The following is a 21,219-nucleotide window of genomic DNA, read 5'->3' as shown; positions in this document are numbered from 1 at the left end:
GACATGCTTTTAAACATTTAACTCGATATAACACAGTGTATGGAGATGCAAGGCCATGCTCTGACTACGTTGGCTCCACACACAGACCTTGTACTAGCGCTGCTGAAGGGCACAGAATATGAAGAGCGGTTTTACACTGCTGAGTTTGCATGACGGTAGCTGTGTGATGTTGACATTTGCTTTATAATATGCCACCTTTTTCCAGAAGCTTATCATTCACCCATAAAACGTGTTCTGATTTAAAGCGTAGTTTAAAGGTCTGCTTAAAGGAAGGAGAAGTTTTACTAAATATAAAAATGATTACTTTGACAAAGTGGTGATTTTTTTTTCCTTTTTTTTCTTTCCTTTTTGAACATACATAACTCTCAATAGCCTTAGATTTAAAAGACATTTAGGAAAAGATATTTAGAAAACTGGAAGTCCCTTAAAAGATTGTTTCTTTCATTATCTTGACAAACCTTGAAAAGTAGTTTCTGTGCCTGCGTAGTGATTATGTTTCAGAAACAGTTCTTAAGGATTTTATTATGTGCTGAAACATATGTTTATAAAAAAGACTATAACCTGGTGGAAAAAGTGTCTTATAATAATAAACCTGTCGATGGGCCATATGCTGCCATCAGTATGTTTGAAAAAATAAATTCTTATATAAGTGTTAAGTAAGTTTACAGCCCAAGTGTTAAGTTAGGGTCAGACTGTGACTGGTCCTCTGTGGATTGATGTGGGGAGGAAAGTGCCTGCAGATCCTCCTCATGCTCTTTTCATTAGCTCATGCAGCGGCCCCTGGAGCTGGTGAGGTAGAATACCTTTCCAAAGGGCAGGAGGGGTTGCTCCTGGCAGGAGCTCTGTGGGAGACTGGGGAAGTCCTCCTCCTGCAGCTTTCTTTGGAGCTCCATATGCTTGTGCTGATCCACTGCAGGGCTGTGTATAAACTTGACTGAGATTTGCATGGTCTTTCCTGAGAAGAGCAAACCTTTGAGGCAGAATCAGAGAATCACAGAATGGTTGGAAGGGACCAAAGATCATCTAGTTTCAACCCCCCTGCCATAGGCAGGGACAGTTTCCATTAGATGAGGTTGCTCAAAGTCTCATCCAGGCTGGTCTTGATTATCCACATTTAAAAGATGATGGAACAGATAGATATAGGAGCTCTGATAAATACACAACTGGATGAGAAGTGTGGATAAAACTTCAGTTCTTCCTATTTATGTGTCATTTATATTTTATGGGTTTTGTGTGTGCGTGTGCTCATCTCACAGCTTCTTTAAATGTAGGTGGTTGCAAAGCCTTTTGTTTCTGAAGAGCAAAAGTAAGTTGCAGTAGGTCAAAGAATGTCATTCTTGAAAGGCACTTCTGTGTGGGATCGATGTTTGGTAAATGTAGACACTTTCAAGTCTATTCTGCTTTCAATGCACTCGCATAACTCCTATGAATGGGAGTCATGCATGTGTGCATCTCCAAAAGAATAGGCCTCTTTGTAACTGAGGCACTTTCTGTGTAGAAACATACTTCACTCAGAAGTGTTTTTAATGTCCTAATGTTTTCCACCACTGATCAGCTGTGCACTGCTTATTTTCCTGGTGACTCTGCAGGTGATAGTCATTGTCAAAGGAAACGTCAAAGATTACGGAGAATTGTTTAAAGTAGTTGACCATGCCGAAGGCTGTGTCAAGAGATGCATGAGGTTGCTATAGTATCCGTTGTCAAAATCAAGATTGTGAACAGAGCAGTTCCCACCAGGAGCAAATTCCTTACTCAGAATCTTTCCAGGGTTCATCAAAGCTTTTAGTTTGCTTAGGGGAAATTTGCTTCTTGGGGGCTGAGATCTTCCCCCTGGGTTTCCTGCCCAGAAGTTTAATGAGGTATATTGTGTCTATGTGTACGAGGCTCCCAGTCTGCAAGAGGCTCTTGGAAACCGAGGGAGAAGAGCAAAGAGAGGGAGTAAGCTGCAGAAGCACCCAGACCCCTGCAAGAAGTTTGCAACTGTTGTGGAATTGAAAAATAGATTGAATCAGTAAACCATGGAGAAGGGGAGATTTGGGAGTTACGGGGATGTTCTTTGGGAAAATAAGGCTAAGTGAGGGTTGAAGGAATGGTAAACAGACAATACAAAGTCTGGGGAGGAAACCGTCTGTGCGTGGTGTGTGCTTAGCTTTCCAAGAGGTACTTTGGTACTGGCAAAGCTTGGAAGCACCCTTGGACCATTTCTCTTCAGCCTGGAGAAACAGAGCTCCCCCATGGAGACTGTAAAGTCTAGCCAAGTTCTTACATCCCATTGGACCTGAGGGAAGGGTCTTGAGCTTCGGCACTGCCTCCTGAGCATAGCTGATGAGGTGATGAAGGAGGCTGAAGTGGGCCAGACTGGCTTGCCTACAGTATATACAAGCCAACATGTGGTGTTAACAACTGCAGTGCTCAGAATTTGCACAAACCCACATTTAGTAATAAAATAGCCTGCAACTAGTCAAAGGCACCAGTAGTAGCCAAGCAAATTTGGAATGTCTAAGCCAACCATTTTTAAGTTATGACGAGCCAAAAAAAATTAGGATACAGTCCAAGAAATGTAGAACACCTCACTTTTCTGGAACTCTCATATCTCCAAGATGCCTTGGCTGATCTACCTCAAACTTTCCAGAGAAGCTTTCCTTGGCACAAGATCGTGACTGTGAAATTTCATGTGACTGGGTTTTACTTTGTTGAAGTTATGAAGGTTAAAACTGGAGCCTGTTATAGAAAGCTAATCTCTCTGTTAGAAATATTTCTGCATAGTGGATATTCATTCCATCTTAATTGTTCACTGCTATTTCTTGTTCGGGCCAACTGTATTTCTACTATTGATTTTTTTTTATTATTATTTTCTTTTTTAAAGCATAAATTTAGGGCAGTATAGCTTGGAGCCAAATGGTGTATGGCTGTGTACAGGCAAATGTGGTGAGACAGAAACATTAGCCCTGTATCCATACGAGGAGGAGTCACAGTTTGAGACCTGCTTCCACCTTGCTATAAGTGGAGAGAGATTTTTGGAGTGTCTGGTTTGAGAGCTCACTGTTTAATATAGCTTTTTACCTCTCTGCTTGGCAAAAGGGAGTCTCTCTGTCAGCCTAGTTATTTTCTTGAGTATAAAAAGTATAAGTTAAAAAAATAGTTTTTCTTTTTGGTTTTTAAAATCTCATTGATGGCCATCTTGTCCTTCAGTTCCGAGTTTCCTTGGTAGCAGCTCCTGCCATGGAAAGCCATGAAGGTGGCAATAGCCAATTTTTTGGCAATTTTGTGGCAAATTTTGTGGCAATTTTTTCCATGTTTGTTCTTGAGCTACTCTTCCTTATGTCCAAACAACTGTAGCCTGAGGCATTTAGCTGCTAAAACTGCAAAATTTAAGATAGGCATTAAAAATACAGAGAAAATGTTCATGGGCCTTAAAGTGCCTCTTATTTCTTAAGTTGGGGGTGCCCTGGCTGTAATTTCTTTCTATGTGGGAATGAGACCTGGTTATGTACCATCCCTTTCTTCCACTCTCAGTGCTGGTTCCTGGATGATGTGAAGACCAGAACAAGCCATTGCAGATACGTACTATTGTTATATGAAGCCAAACAGATGACAATGAGGAAAAGCCTCCAAATATGCTGTAGTTAAAGACACTGAATTAATTTGACTGAGTCACTTTATAGTCAGAGTGAGCAGGGCTGGAACAGATGTCAAGCTGGAATGAGCCTTCACCCTGAAGCAGCAGTTGTGAGTGTTTAAAGTTATTGCTTGATTGTATTTTTCTTTCCAGGGCTAAAGTTTAAAAGCACCAGGAGAAGCTCAGCGGAAGTCCAGAGGTGCTGCTTTCTGAAGAGACAAAGTGCCGTGGATCACTGTTTGTTAAGACTATTTCAGGCAGGATCTCTCCTCTAAGGTCTGCATTTCACGAGGCCAGGAGGTGCTCCATGTATGCGCAAGGCACAGTCTTTGTGCTGTTTGCTGTCTGTACTGATGTTAGCATGTGTACTGGAGGGAGTTGTTTGTCAAGATTATCATGGGTTAATTCCTGAAAGGGTGTGCCTGTGTAAAATACCTATCAGAAGATTTTCTCTTTGCTCAGGCATTTTATTATTAGGAGCACTAAAAAGGCCAACAGAGCCAGCTAAAAATCAATCTGCCACTATATAGACAGCCAATGGGAAGAATGCAGGATGGGTGTAATGAGATCACAGCTACTTAAACCAGTGATCAGATATGCTGCTACATTCTGCAAAAGCTGCAAGCAGTAGAGAAACCCTGCTGAAAACTCCTGAACCACGGAATAAAAATAATTAAGCCTTGCAGTCACTGGGATATGCATTGCTCTTGCAAGGTTGTCATGATAAATAAGGGCATAGCTACTGCATGCACACTGTACTCACGGAATTTTGCTTTTGTCATGTGTGACACAGAGACTCTTATTTATTTATTTATTTTTAATATCAACTACTTGCAATTGAAAATGCCCTGAGGATTCTTCATGTGGTGAATCCATAGCTATCAAAAAGGCCAAAGCCATAGCTATCAAAAAGGAAATGGAAAGCAAGATGTATAGGTATGAGTATGTATCTTATGATTACTGAGCTAGCTCAAGCATCACTGCACGTCTCTATAGCGCTCTGCATAGAGACTTCCTGAATGATTTCTTCAGTAAGCAGGGCCAGAGTGGAAGAGATCACCCTAATGAATTTTTATCTTCTTGGCATTTCTAGCAATAGTGTGTCTGCACTCTTCAGACTGCTGAACTGCAAAGCTTTGAGTTACTACTGGTGCTGTTTCATCCAGTGCCTGCGGATGAAAGTTTCCAAGGAGTTTCATAAACTTACTGCACAAGATGATAGAAGGGACAGAAAACTGCATAGCCTGTAACACTGCAATGTTACAGCATTGTCTACTGCTGCAGTGAGCCCCAACTGTGCTTGGAAGGTCTCAGGCATACCAGTACCATGGCTAATCAGGGAATCAGCCAATAGTAATTCATAGCCTTGACTACTGAGTAATTCAGCATGGCTAAGATAGACATCTGATCCAGCTTGAGAAACTCAGTAAAGCCAAGTCCTCTCTCTACAGTGCTGTTTGTTAGTGCCGCTTTAACCCTGTTTCTGAACTTGCATATTTATTTTCTAAACAATAATTAAATGGTATGACATTTGAAATAAAACCCCCATTCATTCCTTGATTTTATTTCCTTATTTACTGACTTTGAACATTTTAAGTAAATAAGGCAGTAATCTTAACAGCTGGACAATGGTACGGCTATGCAGAGACGATCATAAAATCATAGCTGTTAGATGGACTGTACTGGGGTTTCATAACTCAAAGCTATAGTGTAAGTGCAGAATGCAGCCGGTAAGTATATGTCATAGATTATGAAGTCTTCCTTGCCATGCTACTGGATTAGTCAACCTCGGTCCTTAGGAACCCCTTCGTATGTGATCCCTCCCCCATGTTGTTTGGAATCGGCTGTAAAGGAGAAGTGTGGTCAGTAACAGCACAGCAACAGGAGGATTGCTTGTGACCTCAGACCATTAGTTTCTCAGAAAGTAATATGTGATACCACATCAGCTCCACTGTGGTTTTGGGTTATAAACTCAAATTGAATTTTTCATTCAGATCTGCTAAAGAAAACAGTTACATTTTTGTTCTTTGAAATGGAATACCTTTCTAACCAGAATGAGGTGAATAGTTTCCAGCCATCTGAAGTGAGGTTACAAAAGAAGAAAATTTCAAGTTCCATGCGTTAGAAGGACTCTGGAAAATGTCAAATGACTTGGAAACAGGCATGCTGAATAAAAGCGTCATCAAGATAAAGGCAGATTGGGTCAAGACTTATAGCAAGGATGACAGGTTTGTAGGTCTTGGAGATAGTTCAGAATAGGAATGCTGGTCCTCCTGAGGTTTCTGAAATCAAGAGGTGGTTATAGTGACATGGTAATGCTGGAAAAAAACAACTGTAATCTGGAGCCACTAGTCAGCTGTTGTGGCTGAGATGCTGAAGAAATAGTAGCTATAGAGAGAGTTATATAGAGTACATAAAGTGTATATTATATTAACAATGTTAAATTTTCCAAGAAAGACAGTGCTTTTAGAAAGCAAATGTCATGTACTAAAAGTATATTTTTCCCTTATTCTCTGATGTCCAAGCCAAGTGAAATTGATTTTAAACTAAAGACACTAGTGTGCCTGTTTCTTACAACAGTGTGCTTGGCGGAGAAGTGATGGATTAGAATTCACGTGTGCTTGGGTTCTCTGGCTGCTGGAGAGGAAACTGTGCATGGTACCTACTGACAGAAATGCTGGCTCCTCCATAGCGTGCCCTTGGGCATGTTCTGTTTAAATGGCTTGAAAATATGTGATTATTCTTTATGTGCTTGTCCATACTCTGTATGGAGACGGTGACATTTACAGTGTCTGCAGTCTGGAATATTGCTTTTGCCCTAGCTTTTAATGGTTATCTCTGTTTATGGAAAAAAAATTAACAGAGGCCTTGGCATAATGATGGCATGGAAGGTTTAACGGACACAAATCATTACCTGCACGTGGTGATAAAGTTAGAATACACTTCAAAGAGATCAAGATTTTCATTTGTTTGATCAGATCCATAGAAATTCTTTTCCTTTAATTTCTTTTCCCTCATGGCATAAAACCATTCAAGGCTGCTTGTTCTTTCATCAGAAATGATTCAGACCTGAGGGACACTTGTAATTTGGAAGTAATTAGTAAATAAGTCAGATAAATACTATCCATTGAGAATTGTGAAGGCACATTGGACAGGATTCATCAAGAGCTGTATCAAATTCTAACAATTAAAGCTTAAAAAAATTATCAGTAGTTAGTATGATAAATCCATTTCATCATAAATTAGTTCACTGTTAATTTTCACTGCTTTCTGAGCAGTTTGAAGAGATTTTGCAATCTCAAAAAGTGGTTAAAAAAGAAGAATTTCTGTAGAAGTTATAGCATCTTTAGACTAAACTGCGATTGTATCCAGCTAACTGATTTGTAATATGAACCTGTGGTGTTAGTATTTATGTGCAAAAGCAGTCAGTAAAGTTATGCCCACGGACATTAGGTCTGAAACTCCGGTTACTCCATTCTTGCCAACTAACTTTAAGTATTATTATTACTTTTTTTTCTTCTGGAATACAGCATACTGTCTATCTGCTTGTTTAAGAAAAGTCCAATGGTGCTCATTTTTGTATGTAGCAGACAAAAAAAACGACTTGTGGGACTGCTGTTACTGCTCACAAATGGGCTCTCAAAGTGGGAAAGCAGAATGCGAGGTACAAGCTGTTTTTGAATAAATGTTGCTTGTAAGTAGACTAGTCTACTAAACAGTTCTTGTTCTTAATTGGTCTTTAAATCTTTATAGTCCTCTATGTAAATTTCACTTCAGAACTGTAAGATGCTACAGGATTATACTGTGGCTTTGTAGCAGCGTAGGGATAGGGTTATGTGAACATACAGGGCTGCACCATGCCTTCGTGGGGAACACAGAGTCTCATAACCTGATGTCTCTCACAATCCCACATGGTATAGCTGAGGTGATACCAGGTTCCATATTTGAGGTTTTATGGATTTTTGTTTCATACAATTCGCTGTAGTTACTGGAAATACTGTGAAATTATACAAGGCAAAGATAATTAAAATGAAGTACAAGTTAATACAAATTCAGGAAATATACTATACTGTACCTATATTGTGTTCTATTGAATTGGTGTAGTTTTCTAATTCAGTTAACCAAAGTAGTTGTAGTAGTTGGTAGATCTACTAGTAATAACAGATTTCCTACTAGTGAGTGTGGATTACCAGCACTTTGCTGAAATACGTCACGTCCAACTACAGAATCACACAAATCTTACTCTTTTGCCTCATTTCCTAAAGCACAGCAGATCAGACACAGGAGAATGTTTTTGTGCAGATTACTGAAAAAATCTGAGAAATTTGAAGTAGATTGTAGACAGATAATGACCAGAGCAAGAGTTTCATCACTGCTTGATGTCATTTATGCTTGCTGCCAGTAAACCTTTGTGTTTTTATACTCACATTTAGCATGAACTTCAATGTGTTTTTCTCCAATAATTAAAAAAAAAAAGTGAGAAAATTTTGCTCTGCTTGCCGTCGTGTCGGACAGCACACCCATACCTGCTCTACTATTTTTAACTATAAAACATCACCATCAACATTACTGACTTGAAATATAGATGCAAATATAATTATCAAAATGGTAAAAATATTGAGCATGAGCTCTTAATTCAGGCTAAATCCTAGTTTATTCATTTTTGTCTCTGAGCAGAACTGAGGCAGGACTGAAAACCATCAGCAAAATAGGTTTGATAGGATTGGGTGTTGCTAAGGAGTCCATCTATGTTAAAACAAAGATTTCTTTCTCAGAACATTCTCTTTGTGCTGGCAGAGAAAACCTTTTCCTGATTGATTTAGGGCAGTGAACTGGCTTCACTTTATTACTTGCTCTGTGCATTTAGCACTTAAAAGCTGCAGACGTGGATTGGGGCTCTACTATGCTAGGCAAGGGGCAAAAACACGAGGAAATTAGTCTCCATCCTTACCAACTTTTTTCTTGATTCTGCAAATGGTTGGTGTCAGTGTTGCTGATGACCTTCCAAAGTGGCAGATGGTGCCCTGGAGAGGGAAGACTTATGTTTTCTGGGAAGGCCACAAACCTGAAGAAAGGTAAGAACTAGCACTCCCCCAGCTATTCCTTGCAACAGCCAGGAGGGAGCCTGTGGGTACGTAGCTGACAACATGCCATAATGGAAAGAAGAGGGAAAAAGACTTAGATGCTCCTGGCATCTTCCTGAGAGGATGGAAGAAGGTTGCATGTCATCCATGGCTTGAGGGAGCTGCTTCTCTTTGTGGGGCATCCTCCTCCCTGCTGGGACAGTGACCCCTTCCCTTTCCTTCCCTCCCTCTTTTCTCTGAGAGAATTACGTTCTTCTAAGCAGAGCATGCAAAAGATAGGCAGCATTTTTGCATATCTTGGCCCCTTAAAGGCAATTTCAAAAGGAGGTCTCTTTAATGAAATCAGCAGTATTTCAAAGGACTGCCTGTTGGCTGAAAACCAAAGGCAATGTAGCAAGCATTTGAAATCCTAGCAAATATTTCTATGAAAATTTTGTGAATTCCACCTGTTGAAGAGTTGCAGGAAAGGAATATTTTACATGTATACTGCTTAGCTTCAGACTTTAAAGACAATATTTATATGGAGACTTTTCCCTGTGGATGTAAAGGCATGTCAAATACCTCTGCCAACTGTCTCAGTAGGAAATAAGTATTCTATTTCTCTACCTTTTATATTTCTCAGATTCATCTGTAGTAGCCTGTAGATCTAACAATGCAATGTTTTAGATTGCATTGTCTCTTATGACAATAAAAACTAGCATCAAATGGTAATTCCACAGTTGTATCCAGTGAGGATGAGTTTAGAATACTATTCTGTTATGTCGACTTTCATAGCAAAACTAGCTAATGCAACTGTCTTGCAGACCAGCCAACTCTTTGGTTGGCTCATGGTTCCTTGATGGTATCCTCCGAGATCCTATTTCTCTGCAAAGTTTCCAGTCAGGTAGAATTCAATTTCCAGTGGTTAGGATCAAGTTACAAACAGCTGTATCTCCCACAGAAAAGATTTCTGTTGATCTTACCGTAGTTTAAACTAATATTGCCCTGAGCCATGCATAAAACAGTGCCAGAATAGAGGAGGAGGAGAAAAAAAAAAAAACACCCTTCAATACAAATACCACTTTATTTTGTTTTACCAAGCCAAACCAAACATCCTGACTAGTGTAGGTTGGCTTATCATCAGCATAGTCATGTTAAGTATTAAAATATATTTAGAAAGAAAGAAAAAGAGGGGGGGGGGGGGGAGCGGAGGAAGTGTTGCAGTCCAGGAAACTTTGATTTTGGATTGTATTCGTAATGTAACAAGGGCTCAACTGACTTCATACTTCAGTTTGGCAGACCTTCTTCTAGGGTGAAACTTTGCTCTAGGCTAGAAGCTTGAATGAAAATAAGCCTGTAGAGGACATGTTGTTTGTACGTGTGTGTGTATGTAGAAACGAAATGTTAACAATGGTAATTTTCTAAATGCTCTCTTACAATTATGTTGCTAACATAAATAGGAGTTGGCACTGAGATAGAACTGAGAAATTTGGAACAAATTATTTACCATTTTTCTTTTTTTAGAGTTTTAAAAAAGGGGGTGCTTGCTTTCTGGAACAAATGTAAAAAGACAAACTAGAGTCTAATAAAAAAAAGTAATAAAAAATGAAGCAAAACACAGTGCCTATAGGACTTGCGTTATTGGAACATACAATAGAAACATACTCTATAGATGTAAAACTTACTGCTATATTGAGATATGGATATTCAGTATATCAGAAATATTACTACATAGAAGTGGAAAACTGAAGTTCTCAAACCATTTCTGCTTAGAGTTTGAGTTTGGTCAAGGTTTTGTGACACTATTGACATAGACCTTTTGTAACTGTGCTCTCTGTTCACATGCATGTTAGTATAAATGTTTCCTTCTTTCAGGAAGCAATTCAGATTGGCTTTTTTCAGTGCAATTACTACTGTGTTAAGTTCAAGCAATATAGCATCTAAAAACATTTATGGAGCAAAGAAAAGAAGCCTTTTATTTTAACCTTGCCAAGAGCAGAAATAAAATGAGCTGTTGTACTCGAAGTGTAGAACTGCATGAGGATTTGTAACGTCCTATTTCTCGTGGTTTAGTCTTGTGTGCAGTCTGAGATGTGTGATTTAATGAGACTGTGATTCGTTTATCCTGTCAAGCTTTAAATAAAACACCCTCAAAGCACTTCCTTCCTTTTTTGAATTATATGTTTTTGCAAGTACAGTATCAGAAGCTGTCCCTTAAAAATAGGGGGCGGGGGGGGGGGGGAGTAATACCAAATACAGTTGTATGTGCTGGCTGGATTTTTTTTCTTACGTTTTATTAGACACCGAGTAGGCTATCCATTTCTCTGTGTCTCTGTTGTGTTTCAGGCCTTAAGAAATTCCTGCCATCATGTTTGGTTACACATGACATCAGTATATAGGCATGGGCTGCTCCCGGACTGCGGTTTTGCAAGAGGAAAGGGATTAAAACCTTATTCTTTGGGCAGGGGAGGATCAGTCCCACAAAAAGCCAGGCTATGCTGAAGCCAGGCAGTAACTCCTGCTTCTGCTCGGGGTCTTCAGGCACCAACTGCATCTGTAGTTTGGAGCATCTCTGTATAGGGTGTGAAGTGACTGTGGAAGAGGGGAAAACTTGTGCAGCTGTTTTGGATACTAACCCATCACAAAGCTCAGTCTGAAGGGTGCCCTGGTGCGTGGGGGTAAAGGGAGCAAGGGCCAAGCTCCATCTGAGGAGCACAGTGGGTGCCCAAGCACTGAGATGGTGCGAAGCAGAGTGTGTTCCCGGGTAAGAGTAGCCGAAGGGAAGGCGGGGAAGACCCATCAAGTCCTTCTACTCACCTGGGTCTCCCATCTGTTGTGGGAGCATGCTGGCTTCTTTCCCGTGAGTTGCTTGGTAGAAAGAGAGTAGGGTGTTCTGGGCCAGAGCCTGCCTTCAGCAGGAGCAGGGCTCACCTGCTGCTTCCCCGGAGGGTTTGATAGTTGTGGTGGGAGGAAGTTTTTGCTTCCAGTTCTCACCCCTCAGTGCTGAGGTGCCCCTGCCTTCCTGCCCTCTGTGCTGCTCTGCAGCTGGGCTGGCTGGCTTCCTTCCTGCCTGCCCGAACCTCTCCCCTCTTCTTCCTCCCTTTCTTCTGTGTGCTCACTTCCTTCTCGTTGACCTCTTCTCAGCAATAAAAATAAATGCCTTAATAAAGTGCATATGAATGAATGGAAGATGAGCAAACAAGTGGTTGCTATCAATCTGATTGCCTTGTTTCTACACCTGGCCCTTATCTCTAGCCAGTCTGCCTTTTCAGCATGCACCCTCCTGCAAACGTACAGCATTTGGCTTCGCAGGACCCTGGTGCTGATCAGGTGCTCTGGGAGCATCTTGCAGTTTATGAGGGGGAGCAGAGATGTGTTAATGTAGCCCAAGGAAAAACATGGGCTGCTTTATGGGCTGATCCATGAGGTTTTGCCTGAGCTGAGGAACTACTCAGGTATAAGAGTGTAGCCAGCTAGGATCGTCTTTGTACAAAGCAAGAAGCCTCTACGGTTATCCATGAATTTCACTTTGAAGAGGACTTAGAGTATCTTTGGATAGTTGCAGCAGTTTTATATTAATGTATATAGGAGTTTGTGTGTGTGTGATTGGTTGTTTGCTTTTTGCCTGGTGCTTGGGTGAAGAGGCAATGCTATGGCAGCCAAAGTGTGACTGAAAACTGCCCCAACCAGCCAGCTGGTACTTCTGCAAGTGGTGTGAAGATAGCTTAGCAGCTTCTTTGTTAGCTGTGTGTGAGGACGTGCTAGGGACCATGGCCGCAGTGGTGGTTTCTGCACCCATGTTCTGTGGTAGAGCCAGGCACTGCTGACATTTGGTGCGACTTGAAGCAGCTTTGAGATTTTGCATCTTGCTGTGAACAGGGCCAGGGCGCTGCAAAGGTCTGACAAGAGCAAATGGCAAAAATAGGGCTCAGAAGTAGGTAAGGCTGAGCATACATGGTAAAGGGATATGTGAGGGGATCCCTGAAAGGCAGATGAAGCTGATGAAAGATATGTTATGAGGATTGCTTATTTTCACTACAACTTCTGCAGTTTCGTAGTTTTGTTTGAGGAGCCTGGAAGTGATTCACACCAAAATTGTTCCAAACGTCATGCACAGTGAAATGTAGTGCATTTCTCTAAAAACCCGTAGTTATAATACCGAGACTGTGGTCAGCTCATAACCAGTCTGTAAAAGACAAAAAGGGGGTGTTTTCCTTCCTGACCAGAAACGTGGGAGGAAATTCTGTCTGGAGCGTTGAATCTGTGTGTATTGGAGAGTGAGAAAAGGTGCTGCAAGTTGGATAGGTGGAGGCTGACCTGAGAGGTGCAGTCAGTCACTGCGGAGCCAGGTTTTCCATGTCCTTTGATGCTGTGATGATCATTTCCATTGGCAGTGGCAAAGTCTGCATGTGAGGCTAAGAGCTAGTATGGTTATTTTTACTTCCCTCCTGTCAACCCACACTCACGTAACCTGTATGTGGTCTCTGAGCTGTGCAGGCGGTGCTGTGGACTGTAGGAAAGTGATAGCTGGCTTCAGTGCCAGGCAGCTTGAACTTGATGATGGAGCGCGGAGAGTGGATATCAGAGGCAGAAGAAGATAGCTGTGACCTCCCACTAAAACCTGGAGATTTATGCTTCTAAGCCCCCATGCTCCTACAAAATAATCTAGGACATGTTCCTTGGCAGAAGCCCCACTGAGCATTCCTCCAGCTGCTGGGTTGCCAGCTCGTGTGGGTTTTACTGCAAGTCTCGCTATATTTAGTAATTTTCTTACAGCCTGGGCTAATAGAAATGGGTCATTATTTAAAAAAAAAAAAAAAAAAAAGTCCCCCCCACCTCCCAACTTGAAATCCTAGCTTTTATCAGAGAACCTGAAAGCAGGCACGCTGCCTGCCTGCATCCATCCTCAGGAGCAAACAAGAACCTGAGATTCTGCTTTCCAAATGCCCTGACTTGGGGTGCTTGCCTTGCATTAAAAAAATGATTCAGGTTAGCAATGCCATCATTTGTGTAACTCCCAAGGAACCTTCCCTAAGTAGAAGGTAAGTAGATATAGATTAAAAAGACACCGAGCAATACTGAGAAGAGAAATATCCTACTTTGGATGTTTGAATCAGTTGGATGTTTCTTCTTTGCAGCAAGTTAAGAAAACATCTTCTGAAACAAGTAACACAGAATGCAGCCTGACTCCTCTGAAAATAATGTTGAAGGAAGTAGCCAGATTTATTGGGACTAACAAGGAAGTTGTCCAAAAGAGATTCATTAATTAGGAGGCCTCATCACAGCCAATAAGACAAGTGCCCAGGCCATCAAGTGACTAATATACATCTTTTGGCAGTCACCACTCCCCACAGGCTTGCCTGTCTGTTGCTGCCTACTGTACAGCTTGCACCACAGAAATGATGTGATAATGCTAAAAACCAATTTGGCACTTCCCACATGAGGGGATGAGTGTGCTTCCCCACCCTGGAAATACAGCCTCCAGCTGTCTTGCCCTATGCCAGAGGTTTCTTAATACCCTGGAATTAGCTGACTAAGAGATGAGGCAGACTAAAGGGGCATTTGCTATCTGTGCGGGCTGCCTAAGCTTTCCATCAAATAAACCCCAGTCTGATTCTCAGCTCTCTGGGAATGGTTGCCCACAGCTAACATTTGCTACCCCAAATAACCCCGGGGTGACCTTCTCACTGCAAAGCTGCAGCCAAGAAAAACCCTGTTTAACATAACACTGCACAGCTTAGAACATCAACTTGAACCCTTCTGACCTCTGAGCCGTTGGGGTCTATACAAATTAATTTAACAATAGACAGTGTTGAAAGGGAGGAATGTTTCAAAGGAATAATAATAATAAAAAAAAATCTCCCTCATCCATCTCTTCTCATTTAAGAAATAGTCAGGAGGCCTACTTCAGAAAAATTAGAAGTGCTCCTTGTTGCCAAACAATAGGCTGTACACAGGGAGGGGGGATCGCGTTGGTATCTTGCATCTTAGTGTGGTGAAATGAAATTTCCCATAAGTGGGTGCTGCTTTTGGAAAATCGGCCTTTAGTTTCCAGTGGGGAGTTAGCTTTATTTCCTGGGATACTTCGAAGATACCCTTGGGGTTTGCCTTTATTTTCCATAGCTGCTGTTAGTACTTATATTAAGCAAATACAGAACTCTGTCTCCTCTCTACCCACTGTGCTGATTTGTGCCTTGCCTCATGCTTTCCATGGCTTCTATGTGAGCAGCCTGACACATCTCTAACCATATTGCAGCTGGGGCTTAAACCAGCTGATGATTGAAAGAGCCCAGCAGAAGGGAGATATGTAATGAAGTCTTTAGCTACTGGGGCAAGAGATGCTTTTTAACGTGCTTTATTGCTTCTGCTGAATGGGAAACTGGGTTGGGTTAAGTCTTGGGGTTTTTCCCCCAGTGTAGGCTTGCACCTCCAGTCTTCTTTAGGATGAACTTTGACATCAGCATTTTCATTGTAAGCAGGGAGGATTACTGAGGCAGGGGTGTTGAAGTTGGAGACAAGAAACAACATGAACAATAATTTTAAAATTTCTGTATAGATTTGCTTTGACAGCTTGAAATCTGTATGAGCACAGATGAGAGAGATGGAGGTTTATTCCTGAAAGATCCAGTGGACTTTGGTAATTGCATTCACAAAACCACCTGTTTTTCTTCATTCAGCCAGTGTCACTCATTACGATTGTCATTTCTGGTTTCCTACACTAACGCATTTCTATTTGCAGCAGAGATGCAGTGCCTTCATGAACGCACACCCCAGGTGGTGCTGGGGGAGACCCCTGCTGAAGTAGCAGAGGGGTCTGCTGCCGGCTGAGGGTGAGGGTGAGGAGGGGCTGCCCTCTCCTCCCAGACATTGCCAAAGGCAGCGACAGGCGAGGTGTGAGAAGCCGCAGAGGCTGGGGGGGAGCTGACTTGGTGTTTTGTGCGGAGGGAGATAAGATAAACTGATATTTCTTTGGGCTTACTGCAGCTTTCCACTTGCAGCCGTCAAGATCCTGTGAGGTTGTAGGGGTCCTCTTGCAACTAATACAGTAATGACCTTGAATTCGCTTCCAGCTCAGCTGTACTGCTGGAGGACAAGGCTTTTCTTGTGAGCAAAAAAACATTAAAGCAGCACAGAGATTTGCCTGCATAGCTCCGGTCTTCAAGAGATTTGAGTATCCTTTTTGAGGCCCCACTTGCAACAAGGGATTGTAGATAAGCTCCTGCAGTAGTTAATGGGTAAAGTTTTTCTGATTTATTCTCGCTGGTGTCTCTCCTTTTACTTGCAGCATTGGCAAATATACTGGTGTATGCTGATATTTTCTTTTATTTAGATAATTTTTTGCTGCGTGATAAAGGTAATCCTGTGCTTGCTCACATGTGCATGCCAACTGATACAAATGTTCTGTATTACTCTCTAAGTGTTTGGGGGAAAAATCATTTGCCTTGGTTTAAAAATAATTAATAATGCAACTCATTCCTTTTTTCAGATTGTAACCTGAATGTCAAATTTAGGAGTCCAGACTAATTCTTCATGCTGAGGCAGTCTGCTGCACCAAGCACACATTATCACAGACAATTAGAAACTTTTATATTTTTATACCTGAATTAAGACTAAACCTTTTCTGTTTCTTGTAAATTTCTAGTGATAAGATAAAAACAAAACCCAGAAAACTGGAGAAAAACATGAGATTTCTATATGGGTTATGTTTAAATTATGGTTAGACTTATTGCCTGAGTTGGTGGAAAATACTAGTGACTTCTTCCTTTATAGCTTCTACTTCCTGCAAGCTTGTCTGTTTAAAAAGATTCTGCAAGATGCTTCCTTTGCTGATGCTATAAGAAATGTATATTCAGCAGGAGAAACATCTGACTGAGCAAAGACTAACTTACACAGTGGTTTGGAAGCCACGTGCTGAAAAGTGCTGGGGAAACACAGCAGGGAAAATAATACAAAGGGATGAAAGCAGTTCAGACAGGCGAAGAATGCTGCTTTTTAAAAATGCAAAACATCTGAACGCTGATGAGTGGGCAGGTTGCAATAACTTAAGGGCAGACCTAAGTTGCACAGCAGTCATATACTGAAAGTAGACTCCCACAGGACATAGCCTGTAGTGATTTAAAATTGGCAGTGGGGGGTGAAGCGTAGGGGTACTGCAGGGAACAATCTTGCAGCAGCAGAATGCAACTGGGAAATGGGTCACTTGGAGTAATAGCTTTTTCTTTCCTTGTGGTTTGTGTAAGCCAAGCCAAACGTGTGAGGAGCACAGGGTTATTGTACTCATGAATTTATTTTTTTTTGATGCATTAGAAATGAAGTTTGGTCACGCAGTTGTGACACTGAATCTTCACTCTATCTGGACAATGCCTTCAGTCCTAAAGTTAGCTTTATTTATTTATTTATTGTTCTAGGCTTTGCTTAGAATATTAAAATAGCTCATGTTTAGAAATGTGATGCTGTGGCCTCACATTCAAGGGGGGTCAGCAGAAACGCTTGTCTGAAGTATCCTTGCTCATAGCACCTGTGGTTTGTCCTCGCCTCTGCCTTGTGGTAGGTGATCTTTTCATCTGTGCTGGAACTGTGTTTGTCACCAGGCTGAAATGGATAAAGGGACTGACCCAGTTTAAAAACTAAAAATTAAAAAAATATCAACCTTTAACACACATTCCCCCACATCCCTACCGTTGTGGTATCAGAGTGTCAGGACAAACGGTCCGGTTTGTAATACGCCAGCTCAGTAGACAGCAGTGTTACACGATCGGGTAGAGGCACAGGGCAGGGGCAGAGATAAGGAGCACAGCAGAGAGTGCCTTGCACCAGCAGGACTGCCAATTTCTTTTTGATGCTAAAACATAGCCTCAGCTGCAGGTTTGTTCTAAGCTTGGCACTCACCTTTGACGTACTCAAATAATAGTGTCTGGTGACTATGTTTTTGGTCCCTCCTGACCACCAGGTGTAACTAGCCAGTGTGTCATCAGAGGTGTGTAAGCTGTGTGTGGTGTTCGGATGCGGTTTGGTGGGATGCAGGCTCCTGCGGCACAGGCTGCTCGTGAAATCACAACCTGCCTCTGCTCCTTTTCCTCTTTTCTGACCACAGCTGGCTGGCACAAAGGGCTTTAAAGTGGCACCGTTAAGTGATCATTGAAGCAAATGGGGTTAGGAACAGATCTTCAGAAGAAGGGGCTTATTTTTAATCCAGATCAAGTAAGTGATCTGTCACTAAATAGTACCTGGAGTTAGTTACACTGCAGTGTTGACTTAGGCTGAAGATTAGTATGGTGTGAGGTGAATGTTAAGGCTTATGCTAAGGGAGGGCTGTACTTTCTTCAGCTGACTTTTCTACCAAAGTCCACACCAACTAATGACACAAATGAGTTTTTGTAAGGGCATGGTGTGCGTGATGGCCCAGCAATGTGTTAGTGTATTTTAATTGGAAAAAAGCCCCTTCAGTCAGGCTTCATTTTGTTTTGGACAGTGCTTCCCTCCATTAATACACAAGCTGTCCAAAATTCCCAGGTATTAGTAGAGCACAGATTTCAAGTCTAGGACTAACATTCCTCCCCCATTCCCTCCTTATGTAAATATCCATCGTTATCCTAAAGGAATGTATTTAGTTGGCTGTGCCAGTTGTCACCCTTTTTGGAAAACACAAACTCCTCGTGCCTTAATGTGCAGAACTCCTTTGTGTCACCTCAGGGCATGTGCAGCACCCAAGCAGAGCATCTGAACAGACCTCTTATTCAGGTCTGATCCTGGGCTGTGCTCCCCAGCAAATGATTTGGCTGCTGAGGCTATTCCAGTTCATACCAGTTAAGGAAAACAAAAGACTCCCCCTGACCTGCCAGAGTGATGCTCTCCCCTATTGCCGCTTGTTGATATCCATAGGGCACTGTCTCATCAGGGATTTGGGCAGAGGAGGACTGTCCAGATGAGTTTGTGCTCCCTGCTTGGTGCCTTCGAGCACTGGCTGTCTTGCTTGCAGTCTCACCGTGCAAGGACTTTTCATGGCAAAAGAGAAGCAGCTAATATTCTCCCCACTGTGCATACAGACGGACGTGGGTTTTGCTTTTGCTCTCGCAATTGTACGCTCTGTACAGCTGAAGCAGGCAGGCACATGATCTCCCTGAAGGCAGGATCCAGTGTTACTGTAGAAACTGGCCACCAGCTTCTTTTGTAGCTAGCAGCTGTCACTGTGTGGTTACAGCCAAAGCATGTCACTCCTACAGTGTTTGCAGGCTCCAGAGTTTGTTTCTGCTTCTGAATGCGCCGTGCTACAGCTTAGAGATTAATTCTGCAGCTCCTATCAAAGCCTCTTAAGATATTTCTGAATTGTATCTATTTTTAGAACCATTCCTGATTAATATTTGATGTTCTTTCCAGGTTTCATTTTCCTTCACCAATACTTCAATGTACAGAGGAGCTGGTAAAGGCACTGCCATGAAACCGAACTTGAAGCAATGGAAACAACTTATGCTGTTTGGGATCTTTGCGTGGGGTCTGCTTTTTCTGGTGATCTTCATCTATTTTACAGATAGCAATACTGCTGAGCCCGTTCCCAGTTCCTTTTCTTACATTGAAACTAAGAGGCTTCTGCCCCTTCAGGGGAAGCAGAGAGTCATAATGGGAGCCATACACGATCCGTCGTTCTATGAAACCATCGATGGGAATGAGGTACTTCTGAATGAAGACCTTTTAGGTACATTTAAATCAGGGACTGGAAGTATTAAGAAATGGACTGATTTGGAAGATGCCTTTAGAAGTGAAGATGAGTATTTTCCATCCCAATTAGGAAGAAAATCAAAAAGTGCTTTCTACCAAGTGAATGATGATTATTTATTTGCTGCTGGTCAGCCTCAGTCACACAGCAACCTTCAAGAGATAGCAAAATTCATCTCAGCCGATGAGGATAATCCAAAAGAAAATATTTTACAGAACAACTGGGGCCATCAGAGAAGAATGAGGAGAAGGAGCGCAAAGCACAGGAGAAGCAAGATGCTTGATGAATCTGATGACTGGGATGGGCTGTATTCCACGATGTCGAAATCCTTTCTTTACAAGCTTTGGAAAGGGGATGTCTCTTCCAAGATGCTAAACCCTCGACTGCAGAAGGCGATGAAAGATTATTTGAGCACTAATAAGCATGGGGTGCGGTTCAAAGGGAAACGAAACTCTAAGTTGACAGGCGACCAGCTTTTCTGTGAGCTAAAAGAAAGGGTGAATGTGAGAACAATAGATGGCAAGGAGGCTCCCTTCTCCACTCTTGGTTGGGAGAAGCACGTTCCCCAAATTCCACTGGGCAAATTGTATACACATGGCTTTGGGAGTTGTGCTGTAGTTATGTCTGCCGGTGCCATACTGAACTCCTCTCTAGGGGATGAAATAGGTGGGTGAAATGTATCTATTCATGTGCATATGTATGTACACGTGCGTATTCCTGTTTGTCTTTCAAAGGATTCATTCTTCTCAAGTGTAGGTCTCTGAAGGGTCTGGTTATTCACTCTCACCAGTGTTATGTGAGTGTGAATTTACAGATTTCAGTGAAGCTGTTCCCTTTCAGAGCAATATAACTGAAAGGAAAATCTGGCCTGAAGTCATAATTTGATTTGAAGAAAACAATGATGCCTTCTTAGCATATTACAGCTTGTAGTATAAAAAAGACACTTGTTTCAACGGATCTGCCATATTTGGCATTTTTATGCAAAGTATGTTTATTTCTTCAGCAGATTAGAGGCATATTCAGGTTTTATTCCAAAAAGTTCTGTTGTACCTGTCCATATTTTGGGGTGACTTGTAGAGAAACTGCTTGTAGCGTTAACTGTCCCAGGCTAAACTTTGTCTCCGTGCCAAGAAGCAGTAGAGCATCATCTTAATCTTCTGCATGTTTAGAGTTCACAGGCATATAGAATATAGATCCTTGAGTAAGTAGCTTCATGCTCCAAGGTTAAGTCCCTTGATGTCTTTTCCAAGTGTGAATTTAAATGAGTTTGAGTATCTCCTCCCATTGTTTTTCCATTGCTGCACTGAGTCAGTGAGATGGTGCTGAGATGTCAATGTTACACAGAATTCCCCGAAGCTGAGAGTTTTGTGATAGCTGTTCATAAGAGGATTGTGGAGCCATAAAACTAATCCAAGTCAGTTTTATTTTTTCTTCTCAAAAATGAGTGTTAGTAGTTATGTTAATATCTCAGTGGTTCGTTTTGTAGTACATGTGCAGTATTGTAAGAAGGACGAAATGTACATTTCAAGCTTGCTTCCTGAGCAAAGAATTATCGCCTTCAGCTCCCTATAAAAACCTTCTGATGTACCTTTTGTTAATCCTCCCATCTTCCAGGACTTCACATCCCAATACCTGCTTCATCACACTCTATCATCTCTTTAACACAGATGGATTTCCTTTAAATCTCTGGGATATATTAGAGCCTCTATAATTACCAATCTGCTCTAATAGGTCTCCAACACAACCCAGGTGCCCTGCTGGCCTGCAGCAAAAGTCAAACCAGGGTAACCCTCAGTTTCACAGGAAGCCCCACTGATTTAGAA

The 21,219-nt window shown here is 41.8% G+C and overlaps 1 protein-coding gene across 12 annotated transcripts in view; it reads left to right on the top strand.

Annotated features, from left to right (window-relative positions):
* ST6GAL2 (ST6 beta-galactoside alpha-2,6-sialyltransferase 2) overlaps positions 1 to 21,219 on the top strand; it is a 180,519-nt gene that overhangs the window by 135,586 nt on the left and 23,714 nt on the right. For 9 of the 12 annotated variants that reach the window (XM_013190226.3, XM_066984854.1, XM_066984842.1 and 6 more), the window contains one exon: positions 19,060 to 20,062. The exons of 1 other annotated variant lie outside the window; for it this stretch is intronic. In XM_013190226.3, the coding sequence (XP_013045680.2) occupies positions 19,087 to 20,062 (976 nt within the window). In that variant the 5' untranslated portion in view covers positions 19,060 to 19,086. Of the gene's footprint in view, positions 1 to 12,119; positions 12,138 to 15,546; positions 15,918 to 19,059; positions 20,063 to 21,219 lie in introns of those variants that run through there. 2 more of the 12 variants (XM_013190223.3, XM_013190224.3) reach the window with 2 other exon arrangements.

Source organism: Anser cygnoides, chromosome 1 (assembly GCF_040182565.1).
Source record: "Anser cygnoides isolate HZ-2024a breed goose chromosome 1, Taihu_goose_T2T_genome, whole genome shotgun sequence".
In the NCBI taxonomy this organism is placed as follows: Eukaryota; Metazoa; Chordata; class Aves; order Anseriformes; family Anatidae; genus Anser; species Anser cygnoides.
This window is presented reverse-complemented; position numbering and strand designations above follow the sequence as displayed.